The 27874-nt window shown below is 36.9% G+C and overlaps 5 protein-coding genes and 1 pseudogene across 6 annotated transcripts; 2 read left to right on the forward strand and 4 right to left on the reverse strand.

The window, feature by feature from the left end:
- Positions 1-250: 250 nt before the first annotated feature.
- LOC125208155 (putative late blight resistance protein homolog R1A-3) lies at positions 251-3458 on the reverse strand (annotated as a pseudogene).
- Positions 3459-5785: 2327 nt separating this feature from the next.
- LOC125207390 (ferredoxin thioredoxin reductase catalytic beta chain family protein) lies at positions 5786-8551 on the forward strand. 2 transcript variants are annotated; one of them, XM_089061379.1, is made up of 6 exons: positions 5786-5982; positions 6074-6186; positions 7078-7127; positions 7251-7322; positions 8104-8109; positions 8321-8551. In XM_089061379.1, the coding sequence occupies exons 1-6, from the start codon at positions 5877-5879 to the stop codon at positions 8469-8471; spliced, it is 498 nt and encodes a 165-aa protein (XP_088917505.1). In that variant the 5' UTR covers positions 5786-5876; the 3' UTR covers positions 8472-8551. The 2 variants fall into 2 exon arrangements, with proteins under 2 accessions (XP_088917505.1, XP_047962660.1); XM_048106703.2 differs by having other exon boundaries at positions 5787-5982; positions 8049-8109.
- A 64-nt stretch (positions 8552-8615) lies between these two features.
- Positions 8616-9468, reverse strand: PMZ (zinc finger (AN1-like) family protein). The gene is made up of 2 exons (XM_048106701.2): positions 9185-9468; positions 8616-9118 (listed from the first exon to the last, which is right to left on the reverse strand). Exons 1-2 carry the CDS (start codon positions 9287-9289, stop codon positions 8696-8698), a joined length of 528 nt encoding a protein of 175 aa, XP_047962658.1. The 5' UTR covers positions 9290-9468; the 3' UTR covers positions 8616-8695.
- Positions 9469-14333: 4865 nt separating this feature from the next.
- Positions 14334-16123, forward strand: LOC125207132 (RING/U-box superfamily protein with ARM repeat domain-containing protein). The gene has a single exon (XM_048106351.2). It carries the CDS (start codon positions 14562-14564, stop codon positions 16002-16004), a length of 1443 nt encoding a protein of 480 aa, XP_047962308.1. The 5' UTR covers positions 14334-14561; the 3' UTR covers positions 16005-16123.
- A 1937-nt stretch (positions 16124-18060) lies between these two features.
- On the reverse strand, positions 18061-19325 carry LOC125207133 (Peroxidase superfamily protein). The gene has a single exon (XM_048106352.2). It carries the CDS (start codon positions 19256-19258, stop codon positions 18245-18247), a length of 1014 nt encoding a protein of 337 aa, XP_047962309.1. The 5' UTR covers positions 19259-19325; the 3' UTR covers positions 18061-18244.
- Positions 19326-22051: 2726 nt separating this feature from the next.
- LOC125207131 (sulfatase and phosphatidylinositolglycan class N domain-containing protein) lies at positions 22052-27249 on the reverse strand. The gene is made up of 18 exons (XM_048106350.2): positions 26751-27249; positions 26477-26668; positions 26114-26269; positions 25743-26036; positions 25415-25632; positions 25253-25327; positions 25012-25078; positions 24529-24854; positions 24225-24458; positions 23938-24125; positions 23613-23751; positions 23410-23518; positions 23224-23326; positions 22933-23125; positions 22757-22855; positions 22612-22670; positions 22422-22527; positions 22052-22331 (listed from the first exon to the last, which is right to left on the reverse strand). The coding sequence occupies exons 1-18, from the start codon at positions 26995-26997 to the stop codon at positions 22167-22169; spliced, it is 2970 nt and encodes a 989-aa protein (XP_047962307.1). The 5' UTR covers positions 26998-27249; the 3' UTR covers positions 22052-22166.
- Between the last annotated feature and the right edge of the window lie 625 nt (positions 27250-27874).

The following is a 27874-nucleotide window of genomic DNA, read 5'->3' on the forward strand; positions in this document are numbered from 1 at the left end:
CTCCTTTGGCAGTGAATAGGATTTCAAGAGTATTACACAAGTAATTTGGACAAATAATTCTTCATTGATGAAAAAGATAGAACAATGAATAGCCCTTTTGTAAACTACGGACCCTAGACATTGGAAAAGAACCAACAAAGAAAACCCGACGGGCTTATAACTCGCCCGACTCAACATAAGTTTAAAAATAAAATAAAATAAAATATCCTTTCACAAAATAACTACTAAAATTAAAATAAAAAATACCAAAAACATAACTACTAATTGGGTGGCTTGAGCTGGTCCCTTGGCCTTAACTTCCGTCCTATCGTCGGTGCTTCCGCCGGCTCCGGCATCGCTACTTACAGTTCTTCTCCCTCCGGTTCCGTTGTCGACTCTTTCTCGGCTGGAGTGTTCACCACACTCTCGCCAGCTACCGCCTCTGCAATGTCCTCTGTCGTCGATGGAGGTGCGTTTGTAACATAATATTCCAAAACCAAGCAATATCAAGCACCAGAATGCTTGGCAAAATTTTCATGGGAAATAGTTGTGGTAATTTACAAGATATGACCATATCTATATCAGTATATTACAAGTCATATCTATTTAAATGTTAATTAAAGTTTATTATACAGTATAAAGCAAAAACACATGGACGGTATATATCAAACAACATGGAAAAAAATACACAACACTAGACACCTAAAATATTACTGGCAAAGGGATCTCACCAGTCAGTATTAACTTGAAAATTTGGATTTGCCAACTTCTGCAGCTCTTCCTTCTTCCTCCGGAGCCTAACTTCAACTTTAAAGGATAGTAATTCTTCTTCTTGTAATTCCTCTTGTTCATCCACCATTTTCTTCGCACTCTTCACCACTGATTCGCTGCAATCATCCAAGATCACAGATTTCAATGTTGGAATTTCACCAAGTTCCGCAGGGATCTCCTTCACTGACATCTTATAAAGATAAAGGTGCTCGAGGCACGGGAAGTGGGAGCTCTCCATCACCCAGCATTCCAAACCAAAACACGAGCCAAGTAACAAATATTTGAGACTGGGGAACGTGTCTTCAACTGTTTCCCATTTTTTTGTTTGGAAACGTCCATCATTCAACTTGAGCTTTTGAAGGAAGGGTAATGTACTTACTTTTTCTAACACATCTTCCATACTATAATGTTTGAAATCAAGAGTTAGACTCTTGATAGAGTGTGGAAAGGTAAGCTTTCCCAACAAATCACCCCTGGCATAGCCTTTACATCGAAAAGATTCCAGCTTCTGCAAGTGTTTGATGTTGTAGACACAATAGTCATCATCACGAGACTCAGTTCTCACATTTATGTAATAGTATAGACCCAATTTCTTGATATTGGGAATTCTACGAACCATCGTCTCATCACACTTGAAATTCTTTACTCCTTTCAGGGTTCGTAGATTCTCCATGATCACAATGCTGCCGCTGGGAGTATCACGGAGATGCAATGCTCGTCTCCAGAAATGAACATGTCTAAGTTGAGGCATGTTCCAAATTTCAACAGGTGCATTAAGGCGTCCTATAGAACCACAAACAATTAAGGTTTGTAAACTCCAGAGAAGATTGATTGAAGAAGGAAGTTGAGGGTACCGATCAGATTTAACAATAAGAAGTCTCAAATTAACCAACTCAAACAATTTTCCCAAGGAATAATCATGTCCTTGTGGATAGAAATCTTTGTTGTGTGCTTTCAGTGTCCTCAACAGTCTTAAATCGGGAACATATAGAATTCTTTCACCATCACATATGCATGTACGGGCATACGGTCTAGATTTCATGGCATCAATGACTTTCCCCTCTGGAGTGCTTCGTAGAATAACTACACGTCGTTGGCTATACGTACCTTGAGGACTGTGTTGCCCGACCACATCATAGAACCTCTCCTTTTGAGCTTCTCTCAAGCAAAGGTCTCTTAACGGATTTTCAAGTACTTCATGCTTCCAGTTGACCCCTGCTCATGAACTAGAATTAGTTTTCTATCAACTAATTCATTTAAGTACTCTTTTGCAACTGTTTCCAAACTCTTCCCACTTATTGGTTTTAGAAATCCTTCAGAAATCCATAGTTTGATGATTATTGAGACTCGAATCTCACTATCCTCCTCGAACATTCCCATATATAGAAAGCACGGCTTGAGATAAACAGGCAAATGGTTGTAGCTCAACTTTAGTATTTTCAAACAATGCTTATCATTCTCAGAATTGACTAGTGAACTCGTGCTTCTCACAATAGATTCCCAACATTCTTTTGTTCGTTCCATTTTTTTCAAAAGACCTCCCATCACAACAATTGATAACGGAAGTCCTTTACAACTATTTACAATTTTTTTTCCAATTTTCTCCAATTCCAAAGGCCAACTTTCCCCCCCAAACACAATCTTGCAGAACATATTCCAACAACTTTGCTCATCCATAAATTTCATTTCAAGGCTATAAGTGTTATCCAATTGAGATGCCAATTTTGATAGCCTAGTTGTCACCATTATCCGACTACCATTATGATTGTTAGGAAAATAGAGTTGTATCTTCTCCCATGACTCAATACTCCACATATCATCCAAAACAATTAGATATCTTCTATATGATAAACATTTGTGGAGTGCTACTCCTAATTCATCTTCTCTCATTTGTCTCAACTCTTCTTTATTAGCTTGAGATAGAATTCCACAAAGAAGTTCTTTTATGTTATATTGTTGAGAAATCGTAAGCCATGCACAAATATCAAAATGGTGACAAATAAGTGGTTGTGCATAAACATTTTTGGCAAGAGTGGTCTTACCTATTCCTGCCATTCCTACGATCGGGATGACTTGGCAATCGAGTCGTGCGTCAGTGAGCTTATCCATGAGTTCAAGCAGGGCATCATCAATGCCTACCATAACTGTGCTGGTCAGGTTGGAGGGAGAATATATCGAAGATGTTAAGGATGCAGAAGATGTTGAGATGTGTATCTGTGTAATATCTTTGAGTGCCATGATCTCCATCACCTCTTTCTTGATCAAAAACATGTCTTCTATCACCTTCATCATACTCTCATACAAGTCTACAGATGTTGGGCTATTATTTTTGGGCTCCTTTAGACCTTGGAAGCAATTGAAGAACCCAATCCAATCCCTTTTAACTTCAGAGGCCGCGGGAAGAATTTGATCCACAATGTGAGATTCAATGACATCTTCAGCCGCATAAACTGCATCTGCAATGCGCATTTCCAACGGATCTGGCTCATCACCATCAGCAAAAGAAGACTCATAACCTTCAAGAAATTCTTGCAAGAACATGACCATTTCAGTGAGAGATACAACTTGTTTTTTGTCCATAGAAATTGGAGGGAAAGGATGATGCTCGATCTGATGGATGATCTGCATAAGAGAAACTAGAGCAGCATAAGCCGCCATCTCCGATTGATATGATTTTTTTTCTTAGGAAGTAGAAAATGCAGAAACAATATGAGGAAATAATAGGTGCAAATGAAACTGGGGATTGAGTCAAGACATTACTTTAATGAATTATTGCCAGTAGATATATTATTTAACAATATTTGGTTGCTGAAATGCTTAAACAAATAGCAGTAGTTAAGATGCAATGTAATGGCGTCCAAGTAAGAAAGTCTCATGCCCTTTCCTTAGAAAATTTTGGGTCCTATGTACTCAATTCTCTTTATCATTATTTATGGATTCGATCTCTTACTATCCTAATTAAATTAGCCTTGCCTGCACCAATAATAGCACTCTCATAATGCGAAGGAGGGGATAGTTCCAATGAATATGATTATGGACTATTTCAATCAGATTCCTTCATTAGTCTTGCAGTGGATGCAACCTTCAGATAAATATATAGAGAAATAGTGATTGAAAAATAAATTAAAACTCACTTTCCTTAACTGAATATATAGAGACTAATTTTGTTAGAAAAATTAATTGAGGAGCAACACAATTATAAAAAAGGAACAAGAAAATACACTAGTAGGATTTAATGCTCCTTATAATTAATTTGAATTCAAATATTAATGATTTTGTCGCCATGTTAGCATATCATCATGTGTGAAGAGAAAATCAACATTTTTTTTTCATTTTCCCTTTTAAGTTAATTTGAATGTAATTATGTGAAAACCATAAATTGTAACTTTAGGTTATTTGAAATGCAATTGAATAGTACTCCCTCCCTCTGTCCGCCATTAGGAGTCCCAGTCACTTTTGCGCACTCGTTTGATAAAAATGATAATTAATAGTTAAAGTGGAGAAATGGTAAAATAAGAGGGTGTTGAGAAGATTCTTATCAACAATATTCTCCCTCTTACTTTACCATTTCTCCACTTTAACTATTTATTATCATTTTTTCAAAACGAGCGTGCAAAAGTGACCGGGATTCCTAATGACGGACGGAGGGAATATTATTTTATGAAAATCATGTGCTAAAAAATTACAAATAATGAACATATATATATGTAGCATAATGAGCTTATAATTTATATGGGGAACGGTGGCAATTTTGATATCATGGTTTTAGTGCACCATTTTTAATTTCTTTAATCAATTAAATATTAATTGAGAATTCGTAACAATAAACTAAAGCTCATTAAATTCTAATTGGAGGATAACGAACACTGACTAGAACTAATAAATTTTAGTCGATTAAAGGCCAAAATTGGTCCTAAATATATGGTCATTTTACCTTTTTAGTCATAAACTTTATTTTTTGGATTTTTTGGTCCTACACATATGAAAATTTGATCATTTTAGTTCTCTGTCAATAGTTCCGTTAAAAACTAACGGTCAACGGCGATTTTGACCAAATTAAACTCTTAATTATGATTTTTAAGTTACTAATTAATCTCCAAATTAAACTCTTAATTCTTTCTTCTTCATTCCTCTATTCTTTCATCTTCTTCCTTCATAATCCACACCCCACTGCCGCCGCCGCCAACACCCTCTCCCTTACTACCCCTCCACGCTGCAACAGATTCTCATGGGTGAGCAGGCTCACACCCAAATCGAAGCACCTAAACCAGAATCCCAAATCGAACAATCCAATTCGCATCAAGATTCTAACTCCCATCCATCACCGCCCAAATCTGACCCCAATTCCAACCCCAATCTCCAAATCCCTCACCCCCAGCCCGCCACCTCCGTACCCGAGGCATCCCACGCCATCCCCACCGAGATCTCCCACAACAATCCCCACAATCCCTCCAAAATTCCAATTCGCCCCCAAAAAGTCTGCAAACTATTGGCTCAGGCCATCGCCGCTGTGAAGCTAGCCACTGATGATTCATCTATCTCCGCTTCGTTTTCTTCAGCCCCCAATTTAGCCGCCATTACTCCCGCCTCCGCCAAGAAAATAAAAATCCTAGATTTAATTCTAATTTTAAATGGATATTTGTTAAAATAATTAGGAGATTAATTAGTGACTTAAAAATAAGAATTAAGAGTTTAATTTGGTCAAAATCACCGTTGACCGTTAGTTTTTAACGGAACTATTAACGGGGGACCAAAATGATCAAATTTCCATATATGCAGGACAAAAAAATTCATAAGATAAAATTTAGGACAAAAAAGGTAAAATGACCATATGTGTAGGACCAATTTTGACATTTACTCATTTTTGTCACAGAGGAGAAATAAGTTGGGCCGCTAATACACGAAATCGAGCCCATTAAGTGCGGCCCAAAATAAGATTTGGACATTTCTCAGTTCCAGTGATATTGGGCAATGACAAATGAGTGGTGCTTCGCCGCTTCCAAAATAACAGCAATTTATAAACTCGATTTTTCATTCATTTTTTAGATAGAAAGGAAAATAATATCATCTGCTGTATACAAGTGGTTGTTAGAGAGCTGCACAAAATCAGATCCAAATTGTCAGCCATGAGAGCTCTTCAAGCTTCGACTTCCTACAGCGCCGGCCTAGGCATTTCCTCCGTCGCTGCTCCGCCGTCGCGTCCGCGTCGCCGCCTTGGCGCACTCGCTAAAGGTACCTTTGTGGTTTTACGTGAATCGGGCCAATTAATTTACAAATTTCTTCTGATAGTTAGGAATTGAGAGATGATTGTGCGTTGTTGTAGTTGAGCCGACGGAGAAATCGATCGAAATAATGAGGAAATTCTCGGAGCAGTATGCGAGGAAGTCCGATACATATTTCTGTGTCGATAAAGGGGTCACCTCTGTTGTCATCAAGGTATTCGTTTCAATTTCTCATTAATGTCTGTGTTTGTATTTGTATTCGTTTCATGGACAATTTTATTGAGAAAAAGCTCAATGTATTTGCTCAGAGGTTTAGTTTACTCTATATTCATCTGAATTAGAAATAGAAGCACATATCCTCTTAGCTGGAATAAGTTACAAATTGAATAGAGAAGCCATGGCTGTTAGTCAATCTGTTAGTCGCAGCTATCGCAGATAGCTAGAAAAAAATGTGTATGCATCATTAGTAAATCATCCAGAAATTGAATAGGAATCTAGTCTCTCTAGTGAGAGTTCAAGTCATTCTGGCGAATGCTTTGTTTATCTTGAATTCTGTTTGTGTCCATAGCTTTCATAGTGTGAGTAGTGTGTTAGTACAGATGATCTCCTTGGAAATTTTAATCTCTAACAAGACACTTATCACAATTTTAATGATGTGAAAACGAGTGGTTTCTAGCTCATCCTGCTGAATTGTTGTCAATTTTTATTGTTATGGTGCGACATGGAAATCAACTACTATAAGTTGCTGCACTTTTCAGCTGAAGTTACTCGTTTCTTTGGTGAATCTTCATTCTTGGCCACTACTATGCTGTTAAATTTTGATGAAAGCCAGTTTGTTGCTTTATGTTTGTGACTTTGTGCATGTGGAATATGATATGTGGTGCTTACACCGAGTAATTCATATCCAGCTTCAGTGCTCACTTCTAAGTGTATACTACTTTACAAGAACAGGAATTTTTTAATTTAAGGTTTTATGAAATGGCTATATTACTGAATACATAACTTTACAGTATTAGTAAGGAAATATTCTTGAAGGAGATATATGATTACTTTTTCAGCATATCATAAACTATGACTGAATGTGCTTTGTCAAATTTGGAAACAGGGACTGGCAGAACACAGGGATACATTGGGTGCGCCTCTGTGCCCTTGCAGGTAGTTTTCCATCACAGTCAAACATATGTATACTACTTTAGATGCTTTCAGTAAGTTTTATTTTGAAATGTGAATTAGATTGTGAAATGAGCTGCATATATATATTCATCAATGTGGTTTCAGGCACTATGATGATAAGGCTGCTGAGGCACAACAGGGCTTTTGGAACTGTCCTTGCGTTCCTATGAGAGAAAGGTAAGGCTCAAGGGCTCTATGTTTACTGAACAGCTTTAGGTTATGATAGGGATAGAGTTATAGCCTATGATAAAAGATTTAGTGGCCCAGTAGTAGGAGCTAAATTGCCGATTATATTGGTGGTGAAGATGGAACCCAGTACTAGTGACTCATGACCTACAACTGTTAAAATCTTTTGAACCTGTAAGCCAAGGGCTCATGGACATTTAACCTGAAATATACGACAGATTCATCAGTTGAATGAATTTTAGTGATGATTACTTGCAATAAAGTGTCAGTAATTTGCATGACCTCCCTACCTTGTTTCTTTCCACGTATAAAAAGCATTTCATACTACTATGATGATGAGTTATGGCATTTGATGTCCATAATCCATATAAGCGGCTGGAATCATCTCAATTCTTGCAACATTGGAACTAAAGTTTACATGTTTTATATTCCAACTTGGCTTAGTTTCCTGCCTGCTGTATGTTTTTTTTTCTTAGAACTTGTTGCTTTTCCATCCAATATTTGGAATGTTATCGCTACATTTGTTCGTTTATCATCAGAATCAGTGTATACTCCTTCTTACCACCCATTATAGGGCCATTTCAAAAATTGCTCATTAGACATTAGTTTGGGTAATTCAGATCTTATTTATTTTAAGTTTTTCTATTGTTGCCCACTCAATGATTGTAGTCGGGCAACATTGTCTTTCATGTCCTAATTGCTCTGGTGCTTTAACAGGAAGGAATGCCACTGCATGCTTTTTCTCACCCCTGATAATGATTTTGCTGGTCAGGAGCAGGTAACAAATAAAATACACCATGATGTTTTCTTCTTTCATTTAAGGGGGCTTAACTTAAAACTCTGCAAAAGTTTCAAATCGAAGGTTCCGTCGCTTAAAATTTTCAGTCTCACTCTATAGCCTCTTGTTAATAATGTTGAACCTCCATGTTATCTCCTTTCCTACTTGATTGGTGCCCGTTACTCAGTCGAAGCAACCTTCTGCTATGCAGGCCATCACAATGGAAGAGATCCGAGAAACAACAGCAAACATGTAACACTATCTTCCTGTATTCAAACTCGCCTGTCTTCAGTAGGTACAAATCAATGTATGTAAATCTGTATCATAATTACAAATATGGTATACGTTTTTACTCCCAATGACCATATGACACATGATGTGAAAATTTCCGTGTTCGATTTGCTCGATCACCGAGTTGGCTGGAAACATCAGAATTCTTGTATCTGGAGTTGTTTCTGGGTGAGAGTTTTGTCTATTTGTGCTATCATCATGCAGGTTGAGAAGAGTTTGTAAATTATGAAATTTTATTCATTCATTCAATGATCCAGAAAGAATAGATGTAACAAATTATAAAACATGAATAAAATCAACAGGCTTTAACACTAGGCGGCTGCGAACTAGAACTAGAAATAGAAACCTTGATCCCACAGTCTTTCCCATTCCTTGGAGCCAAAAACTTGTTAGACGATCTCGGCTGGTTGCAGGCGTGATCCGCCGGAAACCTATGCTTCAAGCAAACCCGGCCTCGGCAAGTCTTGCACGTTGCAGTGTTGGAGAACGTCAGAACCTCCTTGCACCGCCGCACAGGGCACGTCGGCTTCTTCTTCTTCCTCGGATCGCAGTCGCCGGACTTCTCGTGCCTCTCCAAAACCTTCTTCTCGTCCTCGCCAAAACATCCCGTCGTCTCGATCGCGGCCGAGCAAGCCTCGCAGACCACAACCTTACGGCTGCCGGCGTCGGGTTTCGGACACTCGTGCGATTTGGCTAACCGGTGTTCTAAACAAAACACCTGCGGAAAGGAAACATACATATCATTCGAATTCAAATTTGTTTATTTGGTGAAGAAAAGGAGTACCTTGTGACATGCGTTGCACGTAAAGGGGAGGAAATCGAGCTGATGGCAATCGGATTTTTGGCAATGGCTTCCTAAATCTGGAAAAGCTTCCGTTCCACCGCCCATCGGAATAAATCGTATGTATTAGATTGGTCGCCGGAGAAATCGTAGTCGATTCGATTGATGTCTTCCTCGTGGGGAAATTGTATCGGAAAAAATCCCGAGAGCGTTGCTTATATAAAGCAAATTTCTTGGGGAGGAAGAAGCACAATTCGAAGCGATTACGATGTCGGTTTCTTACGCGGGAGGAAACAGCTGACCGTGTTTTGTTTTTTTATTTATAAATAAATTAATTAATTTGTATCCTACGGGTTTGGACCTTGGATTGGACTAGAAAGGTCTGGATGCGTCGTATTGCTACATAGTGGGCTCAGGCCTTAAAACTGAATTGGGCCTATAAAATGAGTGGGGTTAAGGGAGTAGAAATCTGAGTTTTAAAGGGATTTAATTTAGTATTATCAATAAAGATATCGAATATTTGAAAGAATAAAGGATCAAACAAGTCTAAAGTCAAATAATCTGTCTATACATACATAAAATGCGAGTTTTGGCCTTAATTTTAAATATTTGTAAATTTTGTCCTCGGTTTGAAATATCTATAAGTTAGTAGATCAATTTGAATATTTATTGAATAACTTATTCCTATATATATTAATGGTCTGCGATGAATGAAATTAATAAATAATTTGCATTAACATGGGATTTTGATATAGGCATATGAGATCATATGAATTGATTTATATGTGTAGTTTAGCCATATGAATTGACTACAGCATTAGTGGGTTTAGGCGTTTAGTCGTTTATGTGTCAGAGAGAAATAATTTATGTGAAAGTTCTTTTGCCTATTTAAGGTAAATAAATGTCATATTCACTGCTTCGGCCTCTCAATCCAACACGTTGATTGATAATATTAGAGTTTAATTGAAAATTTTGGAATTGAGAATAATGATTCATTGTAAATACAATTTTGAAATCATACACTACCGTTTCATCTTATATACAACATTTTTTACAATTAAAAATTATTAATTGTTCCTTATTAAAAGTAATTTGTAACCGTCATATTTATGATTCTTTTTCAATACTTTATATCTATAAATATGTACCATTTGCAAGATTTCAATAAAAATTTGTAATAAAAAGGGAATTCACATTCCTAAACGATCTACATCCTAATAATACTTCATCAGTGATTCGAGTGCAGTGCTTGCATGTTTATAAATTCATTAAACATGGACAAACCAATGTAATCTCCTTGAAATACGTGTTCAACGAACAGATGGTATGGTGTCATTGCTTAGCTTATTACTATCTTTTTTAGAAATTTATCTAAAAACTAAAATCACACATTGTTTATTTTTCCATGCAGGGAACAAGGATTCAAGGCACGGTTCCAAGAAATTTTTATAATACTTTTATCTTTCTATCTATAAATATGTATCATTTGCTAGCTTATAATTCATTCCTCATTGTCTTGTCCCATTGCATCACGAATTCTCTGCAAAAAGAAGAATTTTTCTATGGGTATCACTCTTTATCTATAGTAGTACATTTATTTGAAATTATATTGTGTCAGTGATGTTAGTTCATATTTATGTTTTTTCTTAATGTTAGTTTGTTTTATTTTTTTGTTAGTTTTGTTTTAATTTTTTTATCGAGGTTATAATAAACCTTTTCTTTTTGTTACAAATATAGACATAAAAGTGTCGTAATTAACAAATATTTTTCATGTTGGCTAACCTTAAAATTTATTTAATTTTTTATCTATAATTATTTAACATATCGTCATTATATAATACTATAATTTTTATTTTTTAATTATGTAATGATTTTTTTTATTTAGTATTGTAATAATGTCTAATTAGTAGAATAAAAATATTATGTGTTGCGCATAGCGTGTAGGCTAACACTAGTCATAATAAAGGGTGAGTTAGAAATCCAAAATCACAATTGAATTTGGCACTCTTTTTTTTTCTTGAACGGGGGTATGTAAAATTAAATAATCAATCAAAATAAATGGTGAGTCAGAAACCCAAAATCACAATTGAAATTGGTACTCTTCTTTCTTTCTTGAACGGAATTTGAAGTAGGAAAAATAATTAAGGTTTTTTTTAAGGTAAACGTTTTGTTTTACAGTAAGATATTAAAAATGTTGTGTGAATTGTGGACTAATTGTTTTTCATATTTATAGTAGGTTGTGGAAATATGATACTGACGTTGTTAAAATATGATATGAGTTCTTTGAGGATTCAATTAAAAGAAACAAAAAGGGAATTTGATTTTGTTCGAGGGGAATCAAATGAGTCAAATATCGAAGGATTATAAAGCAATAGTTCGCATGTTTCTAAACAAAGGAGTTTATTAGTACCAATTTATTTAATTTTTATATGGGTCATGAAGCTAGTTACCTTTTTACTTTTATTTGTATTTTTACTTCAACATGCGTATATTAAAACTTAATATTGAAATCATGTAGGCATGTCAAAACCATTAAATTTTGTCGAAATATCAATCACTAATAAAATAATTCATGTCAAAACGTGCCGTAAAATTCAAGGGATTAACAAAGGTAATCACGAGTTAGAGATCTGTTTAAAGGTATAATAATTATTTAAAAAAATCTGACCCACCACATTGGTGTCACCACTTACCACAAATAATTGGTGTTAAATAATTAATTACAAATAAATATATCAGCATCAAAGCGGAAAAAGGGGAGTGACAATTTGTAAAGAAGAGGAATATCACTTTTATTATAAAGTTTAAAAAAGCATAAATCCCTATTAATGTTTTAACTTTATTGTCGAGAATGGCCCACGTTCACACACCAAAATCTTCATTTTCATAAATTATTAATGCCAACTATTTCCCTTAATCTCTCTTTATATAGCATATCATAATTCATGGTACATTCGGATCTCTTATATTTCTAATGTATTTTGATTTTGAGGCTCTTTTGTCAATATATGCAAAATAAGTCAATAACCACTTTGGAGAAAAAGTCCTTACCATATGTTTCTAACAAATAATAGTTATGGCAGTAATTATATTTCAAATTTTATATCGACTCCATCCATAATACTACTATAGACTGAGGCCTGACATGTATAATATTTACAAGTAAAACAATAAATCTCCCTCTTGTGAGTTGTGGCCTTGTGATCATAGTGTAAACTACATGTCGAAATTACATGTAAATGAAACAATTATATATCATAATATCACCACATACAAGATGAGAAATACTAGTACATCGCAGGCATGCAAGCGAAACCACTACATTAAGACCAAAACTTCTTGATAAAGAAAGTCTTTTAATATCTCAGTTTAGACACTTAGAGCTAGATTTCATTACAATATATGCTTATTATTAACATCTTTGCAAACGCCTAAATTAGGGGTGAGAATATGGATATCGGGTATTGGGTTTATCCGTACCCGACCTGATATCCACCGGGTATTGGATACCCAATATCCAATTTTATGGGATTGGATATTGAAATTTAAGATAAATCGAGTATCGGATATTACCCGAATATCCAATTTATTATTTAAAGTATTTTTTAAATTAAGTTTAGCCATTTTAGGCTTCAAGAGCTGAGCCAATTTATTTACTAATTACTACTACAATTTACTAGGTTAACTTTCTCTAAACTTATATAAATAAGTCGATCTCTCGTACTCTAGGTCACGGCTTCTCCAAATTCTTAAGTTTTACGTATTGCATAATCAACTCATGTGGTTTTTATATTTTACTAGTTAATTATTTTGACTTTTGAACTATATTATTGGTTGCTTCTATAGTTTAATTAAATGCATAACTTTTACTCCGTATTATTTTATTTACATATTGCATAACCAATCCCCATAAATATAATCATATACTTTAAAATAAAAATAACCCATTTTTTTATAGTTTTATACTACAAAATAAATGCAACATTAAAGATATTAGTCAATTTAAATATTTCTATATTTATATTTATATAATAAAATTTGAATTTTTTTATTAGTTATTAACACATGTAAAGAATCGGGTATTTGGGTACCCGATACATCGGGTATGGATACCCGGGGCGGGTATTAGAGTACCCGAAAATACATCGGGTCAGGTTTTAGATAGACACTTAGATGATTTTCGGGTTTGGGTACCCGATTTTTTTGATCAGGTATCCATGGATACCCGTATTCCCACCCCTAGGCCCTAAATCCTGCCAATAATGTGTGAAACATGCATTAACTATCCTGACTAATAAACCCCTAAACTTTCCACTATGCTTTCAATTTCCTTAATAATTATTTGCTTTCCCTCCCTCAAAAAAAGTATATGCTCTCCCTAATAAACAACAAAAAGCAAAAGGATAAAAAAAATCTCTATCAATAAATACAAGATAAATTATTAAATTTGAAACGAAAATCATCTGGAAACACTTTGTAGCCAGTGTTGGACAAAAGAAAAGGAAACTTAGTGAGGTAGTGATGTCCAGCCTAGAACTACACGACTGAGATAGATGAAGACTTGCAAAAAAGTTGTGGACATTGGTAACTTACCTATTAAGTTGAAAAACAATACTATACTATAATACTATAAAATGAATTAATTAAAGATACACGAGTGTGCATGCTTTTCATGCAAATTATGCGATGAAATATGGGAAAGCTTTACCTTTTGCTACTGTTTAAATAAATTATTCAGCTTATTGCTGCCAAATTTCTCAAATATTTGCTATAAGTCAAAATACAAAAAATCATAGCAATCAAAAACCTACCACCTTGTTTGTTGGTATTGGCTGGTAGCTCTTTTTTCAGAGAGTACTAGTCATAATAAAGCATGACAAAACACAAGTTAATCCCTAATATAATGAGCGACAATTAATATCTTTATAGAATTGGTACCATAAAAATATCACTACTATACTCCTTTCAAAATGTTAAAAATGTAAAGAAAAATAGATGAAATTAATATTGATATTTATGTTGGATGAGTAACATTATACTAATTTTTTTTTTTTGTTATAAGAGTAAATCGCATTGTCTTACAGTTGCTTACACTCAAGTAGTAGAAATCTTGCATATAAAGACTCGTGATTGGTCAAACTATTCATTCACCCTTTTCCAAAAAGATTAATTATTCAGAAAAAATATCGTTAAAAAGCAAAATGAAGAACCAGAATTCGCTAAAAACCAGAGAGAGCTACCGAAAATGGCACCTCAACCAATAATTCCTTCACTTTTTCATCCCCTTTCCTTCAATCCTCTCCCTAATCTCTCTCATCAATCCCTCAATCTCTCTCTCCATTAATCTCCTAGTCCTTTCGCGCCATTTTTTTTGGCAGCAATGGGGAGCGGCAAGCAGCGCTGGAAGATTTCCTTCCACAAATCCCCCTCGCCGCTCAAGCAGGTCCAAATTCCGGCCGAGTTCCTCTGCCCTCTCTCCGGAAATCTCATGGCGGATCCCGTAATCGTCGCCTCCGGCCACACATTCGAGCGCAGCTGCGTCCACGCCTGCGTCTCCTTCTCCTTCCACCCCACTCTCACCGGCGCCGCCGCCGATTTCTCCGCCATCATCCCCAATCTCGCCCTCAGATCCACCATCGTCAACTGGTGCCTCCTCCACCGCCTCGACCCCCCGAAACCCCTCTCCTTTCACTCCGCCGAGAAAATCATCCGTCAATTAATGCCTCCGCCGCCGCCGGTCGAGTTTAATCGGACGCCGAGCGCCGGCAGCTCGGAGGAGTCCGTGACGCCGCGATCGGCGCCGTCGCGGACTCCTCCTCCGCTCCTTCTAACCACTAGGCCGTCGTGCTACTCTTCCTCCTCCTCGTGCGACATCGAAATCACATCGAGTTCGATTTCGCTGGAAGAGGAGGAATCGTATAGTAGGAAGATGAAAAGCTCTGAAATCCATGAGCAGGAGGAGGCGCTGATTTCTCTCCGGAAACTCACGCGAACCAGAGAAGAATCACGCGCCTGCTTCTGCACGCCTCGGATTTTATCCTCTCTCAAATCGTTGATCACCTCCAGATACTCAAATCTGCAGGTGAACGCCGCCGCAGTGTTGGTGAATCTCTCCTTAGAAAACCAAAACAAGGTCAAAATCGTGCGATCGGGAATCGTTCCGCCGCTGATCGACCTCCTCAGAGGCGGATGCGTCGAGGCGCAGGACCACGCCGCCGGCGCGATTTTCAGCTTATCTCTCGACGATCAGAACAAGACGGCGATCGGAGTCCTCGGCGCGCTTCCGCCGCTTCTCCACGCGCTCCGATCCGACTCGGAACGGACTCGGCACGACTCGGCCTTGGCACTCTACCATCTCCTTTTGGTGCAGAGCAACCGCGTGAAGATGATCAAGCTCGGCGCGGTGCAGATACTTCTAGGGATGGTGAAATCGGGTCACATGTCGGGTCGGGTGATGCTGGTGCTGTGCAATCTGGCGGCGAGCGCGGAGGGGAGGGCGGCGATGCTGGACGGCGGCGCGGTGGAGTGCTTCGTGAGGCTGCTGAGGAGTGGGGAGTTGGAGTCGGAGGAGAGCTGCGTGGCGGCGCTGTACGGGCTGAGCTACGGCGGGCTGAGGTTCAAGGGGCTGGCGAAGGAGTGCGGGGCGGAGGAGGTGGTGGAGGGGGTGGAGAAGAGGGGGGTGGCGAGGGAGAAATGCAGGAGGATTTTGGAGGTGTTGAGGGAGAAACACGAGGAGGATGAGGATGTGAATTGGGAGGAATTGCTGGGTTTCAACCAGGATGATCTCACCAAATACACTCTTACTGGTTCGTCTTCTTCTTGATTATCAATTTTTTTCCAATTGTTAATTATAGTGTGTTGTTACTACATTGGGCTTCATTCGAGAAATATATGTGGATAACGAATTTTGGTGGGTGTGGGATTCAAGTTTGGCTTCTTTTATTTTGGTGTGATTGTTTAATTAGGTCTTTACAAATGAATACTTTGGCTTTGATTGATCTTCTAACTTGAAATAGATGGTTTCTTGTTTTTATAAAACTTTAATATTGCAAACTTCTTAATATTATACAAACTTGGGCTGATTTCTTTATTGGACAAAATCTCAAACACAATTAAGGACAATTTGTAGTAACTCAAGCCCAATCCCAAGCCCATGTCCAAATCCAAACCCAGGTCATAGATTTTGTGGGACTTTGTTATTCCATTAAAAATAATCCTAAAAAATTTGTAAAGAAAAAAATAAGAAGAAAAAAAAAGTTGAAGTATTGTTAGGGAACTAATGAGTGAATGACTCATTTTGTTGAAGTGATTTTTATTACCATAAATAGATACAGTACATGCTAATTTTGGTGGATAGACTAAAATATAGTATTTAGTACAATATAAAAAATTATCACCCTTTTTTGTAGACGATGGAGTAGAATGTAATGATTGATATAAGTTCAATAATTATGACTATTATTTAGAGAAAAAAAATGTATACATTTGGCTGGAATGCATCTATCGTGACCAATACCATGATTTAAGGGGGAAAATCTCTATCATTTATTCAAAAATCATATTAATCCTGTCTTTTTTATTATACAAATGTTGGTTTATTCATCACTAGTGAAGAGTTTATCCCTTAAATAAGTCAACCGATTTGATGGACTGTTACTAAAATCATTGAGACTGACGGATCGAAAATACCAAGGATTTCAATTTGGTACTCGCATTACATTTTATTGATGCTATCTGATAATGGGACATAGTTAATGTGGATTTTAAATATTGAATGGTAATTCGAAATAATAGCATAGCGCGTAAAAGGTGTCGCTCAAGCTGAAATGTGTTGGCTATTAATTATGGAGAATAATGCACAAAGCTACAAAACAGAATTCTGGCCATGCAAATTATTATGAGATGATAATATCGACAACAAACATAAGTCAAAAACAAATATAAATAGTTTGTACGAAATCACATGGCGTTGTCTAGTAAAAATAGTATAGTCATTTTACGCTCTAATTTTTTTAATTTACTTTGTATGTATAATCATCCTTTCATCCCACAAAATAATGTCCACCTTAATGTAAAACAAGTTTAAATAAAAGTTGAATAATTTATTTTGTGTAGAGAAAAATTCTAGTACTCCTACTTCATTACCGATTTGTTTTGTTAAATACGTTTAGTTGAATGATGGACTACGTTGCGGCTACTCCGGTTCTTGGGTTTTTGATTTTGGTTCAATTCATTTTGATTGTGTTCAATTTTGGTGTAATTCTTAGTCGCATATTGGTTCGATTATTGTCTCTGCCTCTGAATTTTATTTGAATTAATTTTTATTTTGGGTTTCGTTTATTTTATTTTATTTTGTGTTCGATTTCTCGACCAAATCTTGATTTCTGATTTTGGTTCGATTTTGTTTTGTTTTGAAATATTTTGCTCTTTTGACTTCGACTTCAATTTCGATTTGACTTTGTTTGATTTAAGGGGCCGTTTTGCATGAAAAATTGAAAAGTTTGATTTTGGCCAGAAAAGCACGGCTTTGTTGTTCAAATGAAGATAATTAAATTATCTAAATTATTTAAATAATCTCAAACTAGCTCGATTAATCATTAATTAATAAAATAAGCTGTAAATTTATCATTTGGGCCCTTCAATTAATCACTAAATTTAAACAACGATTAAGTCATTAAGAAACAGAACAGTTTGACACTCAAACGCTCTCTTCATTATGTTTGCACATGAATTTTACGACAACAATGATTTCTTTCCCAAATTTCTCTGAACCGAAATTTCATTGCCTTGTCTCCCTCATACAATCAGAGTGATTAAAAAAGGAAAAAAAAAACACTTCTTTTATCAATTCATCAACTTATTTACGATAAACACATAAATTGGAACAAAAAATAGTATCCACAAAGTGAGAGGAGAATCCATACAAAAACTGTATTAATGTTGAAGAAAACTCGGTATAAATACACACATTGGTTTGATTACGCCACTAGCGAATTATGATAATGAAATCGAAAACAAATAGTAACTCAAATTAATTTAATTTATATTTTAAAATTTTCCTCTTCAAAAGTTGAGAGCATCGCACCTGTGCCGAATCTCCCCATTCCTCCCCGTCTTGACGCCATAGACGCTGAGCTTCTGCATCGCGCTCGCGAATGCGGCGAAGAACGCCCTCTGATCTCTCGAATACAGCTCCACGAAGCCTCGGGTCCTCGGATCCGAGCTCAATCCGTGATCCGACCTCAAAAGCCCTAACCCCTTTTTCACATTGTTGTAATACACATTGTCGAATTTGTTGGGCGTAATTACGTCATTGAATACGGATAAGGTAGGGTTTCTGTGGTAATCGGCGCAGGCGCTGCGGAGAGATCTCGCGAATTCGGGGTAGTAGGCCGGATCCGATTGGGAGGTTTTGCTGTAATTGTAGATGTTGGCGCTGAATTCGGAGCAGTGAGAGAATCCGATGGTGTGAGCGCCGGTTAATGCGACCATTTCCTGGATGGAGAAGCCTTTGGATTGGAAGAGTTGGATGATTTGGGGGATCGACATGGTAGGGCGGGGGAGATTGCCTTCGACGTCGGCGGCGCGGGAGGAGAGGGCGTCGCGGCGGCCTAATTGGACGGGGTAGAAGGGGCCGCCGGCCATGACGACGAGGTTGCGGGTGGCGACGGCGAGGATGTCGGCGCAGGAGACGACGCCGGGGCAGGCGAGCTCGAGGGCGGTCTTGGCGCGGACGACGACGTCGAAGCCGTCGCCGGGGAGGGAGAGGTTGATGTCGGCGTCGCGCTCGGATTTGGAGAAGCGGGTGGAGGAGACGAGGACGGAGGCGTCGCAGCCGCCGACGAAGCAGTCGTGGAAGAAGAGGCGGAGGGCGGCGGCGGCGGTCGTGGGGGACGAGATCTGCTTGTTGGTGGTCGTGTCCTGCACGATCTGCTCGAATTTGGGGCAGGTTTTGCTGTAGAAGGCGGTGCTCAGGTAGGGCTGCCGGCGCTGCCGGCGCTGCTTGCCTCCGGCGGCGGCGAATGCGGGGGTGAGGAGGAGGAAGAGGGCGAGCAGGTGAAGGAGTGGCGACGCCATTGCTCTCTCTCTCTCTCTCTCTCTAGAATGTGGGTATTTAGAGAGAGAGGGAGTGAGGGTTTAGATTTTGAGGAGGGAGGGAGATTTAGGATATGGTGGGAGCGTGGGAGCGACGCGCCGCTGTGTCCAGCAATAATCACGGACGTTGTGAGCTGGAAGTGGGCCCCGGATTAATGCTGGATGAGCCTACGTGGCTACACGGTGTTTGTTTACGCATGTTTCTGCTATTATTGAATGCTTTTCGTTTTTCAATTTTCATAGAAAGCGAGTCAATTTTCTTTTATCTAAAAAGTGAAATTTTTTAATTATGTGGTATACTACCTTTTATTATCAATTCTAATAATTAGATTTATTGAATAAAGGTAATGCTAGTAATAACTTTAAAAAACAAAAGCATTCTTTAATTTAGTGTGATAAATTGTTGATAATAAATACACTAATTCATCTAAAGCATATTCAATTGAAATTATTGAAAAAACGAGGATGATACGATACTAGTATATTAATAGTACTACCAAAGATGGATGCCCAAATTTCATCTTGCTTTTTGATCGAAAATTAAAAAGGCTTAATGTGGTTTTAGACCTACTAATTCGCACACTTAATCATGGACTTCCCACTGCTTCTGCTCTCCACTTATTACTACAGTTTTATTAATTGATTATAATTGTTATTTTTTCAAAACAATGCTAGTGCTTCAATAATACTAGTATTAAAATTTCTAACGCTGCTCCTGAGTTATGACTTAGGATAACGTTCAAAATATTCCCTCTGTCCGTTTTTTATTAATAATTTACAATCGTTACATTATGCGCACCAAAAAATATTACTCCATCTTTTAATTTAGTAATAAATAATATGTGTATTCAATTAACTGCTTCTAATAAAATAAATAATATTTTTTGAAATAATCGAGTCATGATTATTTAATTGCAGTGTGTATAGGGATAGAGAAAAATGGGAAAACTCTATGGATTTGTGAATATTTTAAGGAGAGGGAAGAACCATGTCTCCGCCGCATCTTCTGTTCCAATCACATGATTTTTCATGCCCATCCCTTTCATTATCCCTATTTTAATTCTTTTTCTACGTATTTGGGAATTCTTTGAAATGTATTTTCTGGAATCATCTAACCACTATTTATACATAATTGCTAATTATTACTATATGTATATAAAGTATTAATTGTGGAATAATTTTTGACTTTTTAGATTTATTTTGGCAGAATCGTCTATATCCAAATCCAGGTGAGAACTAGTGGATCATGAGTATTTAATTGTTTAGGACTTAGGAGTATAAAATGTCGGTGGAAAATTAATAGTGAGTTTATTGGAGAAAGAGCAGCTAAGTTGAAATTAATGTTACGCTGTCTGTTCATTAAGGCATGTGCGAGCGGTCCCACATCTTTTTTTTCATTACCAATTAATTAAATTAAAGCTGTTTGGAGAAGGACAAATGCCAATGTCTTTTAATTTCATTCTAATTATTTATAAATTACATTATGAAATTTTATATTTAGTAGTCCCTCCATCCAATAATAGATGATATAGTTTGAGAATAGCACGAGATTTTAGAAAATGTTGTTTTGTGGATTAAGTGGAAAGAAAAAATAGTATATTTATATTAATATGGGAGAGAACTTTTTTGAAAAAAAGAAATGTGACATCTATTATGGGACAGACTAAAAAGGAAAGTGTGACATCTACACTGGGACGTAGAGAGTATATTATACTAGTAATGTTTTTTCAATGACGTAGTGTTTTATATATTAGTAATATTATATGTACTGAATGACATTATGTTACTAATAATATTATTTAAATCTATCGAGATTATATTTCACAAACATATATAAATACTTTGAATTGAAAAGGTATGTAATATTATATTAAATCCAATCGAAATTATGTTTCACAATATCTAATTAATGTGTAAAATTCACAAACATATAAATTGACAACGTATGTGCATGCATAATACTTGTGTCGATTATTTTTGGCGTCTTGTGTTTGTAAGCTATCCTTTAGCAGATCTAAATTATTTTGCTTTAAATATAGAATTACGATGCATTTTTTAATTATGAAGATATGATTACACGTGAGCCGATTCTACGAGAATAAAAATCTTACTGTTAAATTATGTTGCACAATAATGATAGGTTCATGCATGAATGAATTATTTACAAGCAGACCATGTCTCATGAAAATGAGCCCAATTATAGATATTCAAATTTCATATCCATTAAATCGGCTATTTTAAAATTTATCATATTTTATTATTATACACATCTTAAAATTATAGAATTGATAAAAAAAAATAATTAAACTAGTCACTAGTTGTTTTGGTTGATTAATTAAATCTGAGTACATTTAATCATCTTATCCTTCAAGTACATTTAATTTATTTTAGTGGGACGAAAAAAAAAGAGCGAGAAACATTTATTGGGATAGATAAATTGGAGTATATTTTAATTGTTACTATCTCCGTCCTTAAAAAAATAGTCTTGATAATGAAAGATACGAATTTTAATGCATTATTGGTAAAATAAGACTGAGAAAATATGAATGAAACATTATTTTTGGAAAATAATAAAATTCCCCGGATAAACCAATTTTGGTGAATGAACTAAAATGAAAAATACGACTATTTTTTTATAGATAAGAGTACATTTTTTAATGCACCATATGTGCATTATCTCTCCGATAATCAATACTTGCATGAGGTTTAAAATCAATAGAGTCTTGTAAGATAAAGATGCTATAAAAATCGAAAAGACATGGTAGAACCCAGAAGGAAAAATCAATTCTTTTACTTGTACAAAATTGCAAATCAGATGTCACATTAGCTACAAAATTTGGGCTTGAATGAATTGAGTGAAGAAGTTTGAGAAGAAAAGGAATGTGAAAAATCACATTTGCTTTCGAGAATGGAGTTTGGATGATCTAATTTGGATGTGTTTAGTGTAAAGAGTGGTGACAGCAAACAGCAGAAGCACAAAAACAACCTGAGCGCTCATGATTCCGAAATGGCTGATGCTGTTCCCGATTTCCATCCAGCTTCCTGTATTCCGTACCTGTCACCACACCACGTCCATCATGTTAACGACCGTGTGTGTGTGTGTGTGTGTTTCGTTCTTATGTAGAATCAGATCCAGAGACCGTACCAGGAAGAAGAAGTGAACTGTCATGACGTCCGAGCAGATTATCACCAGAAAATAGCATCCCAGCAACGGAACTTTCACCATTTTGGTAATTGCAGTAAACGTGCACCTGCGTTTCATGATATAATTGAATTGAAATCACAGAAATGAAATCAATTCCGAATGATGCAGTAAGCGGGATAACTCTACTTACACAACGAGCACGAAAGGTATCAACAATTTGAAAATGAGCAGGGCTGCCATCAGAAACGGCTGCAATGGGGAGCAAATTGAACGAAGTTAGCACTGGAGGATAAACTGAGAAACGCAATGTGGCAATCTAGAGGGTTAGTACTCACGTTGAAGATTGTGATGAACCGATAAACGGAAGAGATCTCAAAACTCGCTATACTTGCAAAGTTGCCAGTTCCGAAGAATGCAATGTTGAAGAAAACCATCTGCAGACAGATTAAAATTAGAAGTAAAAAATACGAGGAACTGCACGAGGTTATATACAGGTGTATGTATCACTCACAAATGCTAAGGGAATGCGCATATCAGACAACTGCAAGCATCTTTCATTAGATTCCGAAATCAGTTCATCCTCCATAGCTGATGTAGTAGAACTTGAAGATTTGCTCGTCTGACTTATGTGGAGATAAGCGTTTTCGAAAAGTATCCATGCCATAAGCGCAAGTGCAAGAGCACCATAGAATACGGCTTCATATCTGCGCAAAAGGGTAAACCCACGCGACCACAAAAAAAAGTCTCATTAATTCAAAAAACTGCCTGATCGGTAGGTAATTTGTTAAAAGCATGAGATTACCCTATAGAAAGCAGGAGGAATGCAGGTGCAAAACCGAGATATATGGAAGTAAGCCTTGACAAGAGACCAGTTGGTGAGAATAGTGGCAGAACGATCGATACACCTGTGAAGAAGATAAAGTAAACAATTCGATCAGTTTATTTGGTGCAACCATCAATAGCAAAGAAAAGAAAAGGCTAAACATACCAGCAATTGACCAATTTATCACTTGGTGCAATACAAGCAATTCTTGCTTCTCTGTTCTACGATTTGTTGATAAGGGCACCATAACTGCTGAAAAAGCAACCAGCAATACCTATTGTATTGCAGGAAAAGTATTGCATCAGGTATTCAGTAGAAGAAATACATCACACAATTGACATGATGAATCATGTAGGACCTGTAGATACCTGAAAGAGGAAAATGATATTCGATTTGGACTTCTGCACTTCATGAGTGAGAGAAAACCAATATTTACTCTCTCTAGAATACATATCCAGGTATCTTGATGCTACTCCGATTATCACAATCAGTAATCCACTGGAAACACTACAAAATGACATTCAACGAGGTAGAAGAAAGTTGTTCATTCATGCTGAGTTTGGTGACGATAAAAAAGACTAAGACGGTGATGAATATTTAGAGGTGTTTCAGAAATTCCACTTATATAATTTAACACTGTAACTCGGTTTAACAATTAACAAACCAAAATATTTATATTAAACAGGAACTTACACTAGTTTAGTATTATCTGGGATTTCAGCAGGCATCAAAGTGAAAATTGACAAGAACCAGCATGCTAACCATACAAAAACTGGTAATCCCGAGCCCCATGGCAAAGTGTATAGAAGATACAGTGAAGCAATAACCCCAATAATCAAGAAAATCCAGGTATAGATTTTCCTGTCCATGAAGCTTTGAACCTGTTGAAATTGGAACAAGAGAAACCAAGAATGAGATCCAGACTACTCAGGGATGACTTGGAAAATTACACGGATCAATATCATAGAAATGGTGCATACCAGGATTTCAAGAACAAAGACCGATACAATAAAGCTGCCCAAAAGTTTTGCAAAATAACGTATTTCTTTTCCAAGCATGTATCTCCAAAGTGCTCTCAGAAACCGATATTCACGGAAGATTCGGACCCAAAGAAAAATTGTCATTGCAAAGTATGCATGATAGAGAGGAGGAGAATGTTCGACTAGCAGTATAACACACACCAACCCCATTAGGAGACATCCCGAGAAGTATATCTGTCGAGGGAAGATTAATTAGCCTATTGTATAGAAGCACAAAACGTTGTAGAGTAGTTTGTTTTAATACCTTTTTCGTGTTTGTCTGCAGGTTAACTGATTGGTCGTTTTGGAAAAACTTTCTTGGCAGCGAGGTATACTCTTGCAACACATGGATCATCAGATAAATCATCCATCCAAGGTAGCCAAGAGAAATTACAGTCATCAGCCGAAACCAATCATATGTTTGAAAATAGTGAAGCCCTTGTAGTGCCAAACTTCGGAGATTTTCAGATAGCGTTTTTGCAGCCTCGTAATCGCTAATGGATATCAAGTGCTCAATTTGATCCAAGACGAAAGAATAATTGTTCAATGGTTTGAAAGGCTTGAAACGCAACAAGTTTGACTGCTTTAATTCTTGTCTTATTATTAAGGAAACAATGTAGTTGGAGAGTGAGTAAAAGATAGGAAAATATTAGAGCTTCTGTGAGGCTTAGTTCAAACTGCAACAAACTAGACACATTTTTAAGCAAAAGTTAGAATATAACCATAGTGATGGCTGTGCGAAGGATACGTGATTTCCGAAGGAATTGATTGAGAATTTGCTTTGTGTTAGCCAACACAGCCTCAACTTCGTCGACCTGGTACACATTTTCATATCTCCATAAGAAATCTTGGACATAATGGAAAAAGTTGTAAGATTCAATGATTCATATTATTATAAAATAAAGACTACGAGTAATTACATACTTCAAGTTTAGATTCGCAAAAGATAAATCCCACGTTTTTAAGCTTTCATCGCATTGCCAGCTTACCTTACTAAGATTAACATATTCAAGCGGCAAATTTCCAACTGAGTTAACAGGACACGGCAAACCTACAAGAGTTGACTGTCAAAAGTTCCAAAGAAAATGTTAAATATAAAGGTAGGCATTTCAAATGGAACTTATAATTCACTATTTGATTAATAGTACAACCATCAATGGTGCTATATCAGCTTGATTCACATCCTGTCTCTCGATGCCATTGAGACCCCAGTCGGCTGGTGTAGGCATGTCATGAACATGGTCATCAACAAAGCGGACAGTGTTTTCATGGTGATGGTTTTCAAAAGTTCGAACAGGTGGTCGAACACCAGCTCCCCAAGCAACGAGGGGAGTATCAGTGTTTGACGGATGCCCATCTCCATGACTCCCTTTCAAGATCAAAGATAGCTATCAGCATGTGAATGCCCCAAAGTCAAGTATTCAAAGAATTCTCAGCACACTTATAAAATGAGAGTACGAGTGAGTCAGTGTGGTTGACCTTTGTCACTCATCCCATGATCAGCAGTAAAAACAAAGGCTGTCGAATTGTCCTTGAAGTAATTCTGAACAAGATTATAAACTCTTTCAGCAATTTGGTCAACAACTCTAACGTTATTGAGATATATGGTTGAGTAAGGCCGATGAGCATGACCATTTGAATCACAACCAAGCAGGTGCAGGAATACAACAAGATTATCTTGTTGAAGAAGCTGCTTCAGTTTCACATCTTCTTTAGACCTGTTCAAGAGGCCCTCGAATTGATCCAGTGACCATTCATCCAAAAATGATGCATCTGCAGAAACCATATATTAAGTTACAAAGAATCGACCTAAGACTAAAAAAAGAAAACAAGAAAGCAAAGTAACAAACCAGTCGCAAAATCTTCATATTCATGAGGATAAGAGTTCCATGTGCTATGCTCCAAGGCACCACAAAATATAGGGATTATATCCGGGCTGCCAAATGCAAAAGTATGCCGGCTCCTATTAAACACAGAATCAAACTCAACCGGATTTGCTTTCCATCCTAGAATGAAACAGTATCAAGTGACCAAATTTGAAAACCAAAAAAAAAAAAGTAATGTAGACATCTCAAAACACTTATCATAACAGAATATACTAAATCTTGATTCCTCTCCACCATTAACACATCTTAAGCTACCAAAGCTAAGTTAAGCAAAAGAAATATCACTACAAACCAGCATTGATCCAAATATTCAAATTACTACCCTACCTTTAGTAACAGCACTAGGATCTTCATAAAAACCAGCAATGATAGAAACATGTCCAGGCCTTGATTCCGTAGGGGGGCGGGCATGCGACACTCCCCAACGACCACGCTCCTTGATCACACTCCTCAAGAACGGCGCCCTGTAGCTCCCATTTGAATCAGGCTCGAAAAACTTGTCCGCCCTCAAACCATCCGCTGCAATCAAAACAGAACAAACTCGTTCAGGCAAAAAATCAAACAGCTTGTGTGGAATGCGAAGTTCATAGAAAATAACTACCAACGAGCAGCACGAGGCGCTTCGCAGGGGCCGAGAACCGCGGCGTGACGGGCTCCATGCCGTGGACGATTGGGGTCTTGAAATAAATGTCGAAAATGCTGAGCATGTAGATTGCGTGAAGTGCTACGCCGAGAATCACTAGCCATTTTTCTCGTCTTTTCAGAAACTGAGTTCGGATTTTGGGACTGTTTGCTTCGGGTGATCTGGCGCTACTCCTCACTCCGAGGATTCCATCACCTCCCCTCATTTTTCAGTCAAGATTGGATTTTTCGCAACTGGATCTTCGATATCGACGAAGCTCGTGTGAATTGATCTCAAAATGGGTCAATTGTTCAGACAAAAAAAAAAGGTTAGAGGATTAGAGTTTGTCCCTGAGGCGGAAACCGGTGAGTTGCAGCTGCGATTCAAACGTACAACTCCTTAAAGCGTAGGTTGGAGTGGTGGTCAGTACTCAGTAGCCTTCTTCTTCCCCTCTTTCCATTTTAGGTTAAGAGTTCAACTGAATAAACTATAAACATAAATAATTTTTTTAAACTAAATTACTTTTAAAATAAAAAGACTATAAACATAATATCTTTTCTAAAACAAATTTGCTAAAACTTATTGATCATAATAGTTAAAAAGTAATTAATGACAATTTGTAGTATCAATTACTTATTCTATCTAGTCATCTGTTGCTTTGTTTTTCCTTTAACTATTCTTAAGAGTATTTGATATTACTATGAAATCATAGTCAAATTTGCATATTACTATATGATACTTTTAATGATTGTTAATAATTTACAAGTACTCCTACGATTTAAGAGTTCTGAGGATTATGATTGATTGATTCCATTGCTACTTTTATAGTGATAACGCCAATTGCATACAGCCTCCGACAATCGACTCTAAACTCAACGATGACCATATATAATATGTCGATTCTACGAATTTCATTTTCTATATCGGAGTTTAATAATATAACCATAGGGTCTTACAACGATAGATTCAAAGGAATAAATATAGGTGTCCTATTATTACTATTATTACAACATAGAATAGCTGATCCCACACTTAGCAAACCTCTTCTGTGTCTTTAAGGGAGTCAAGCTCTTCTCTTTATTACACAATAACATGAATAGCAT

The sequence above is a fragment of the Salvia hispanica genome, chromosome 6 (genome assembly GCF_029641045.1).
Source record: "Salvia hispanica isolate PSC_SH4W2 chromosome 6, Shi_PSC_v1, whole genome shotgun sequence".
Classification (NCBI taxonomy): Eukaryota; Viridiplantae; Streptophyta; class Magnoliopsida; order Lamiales; family Lamiaceae; genus Salvia; species Salvia hispanica.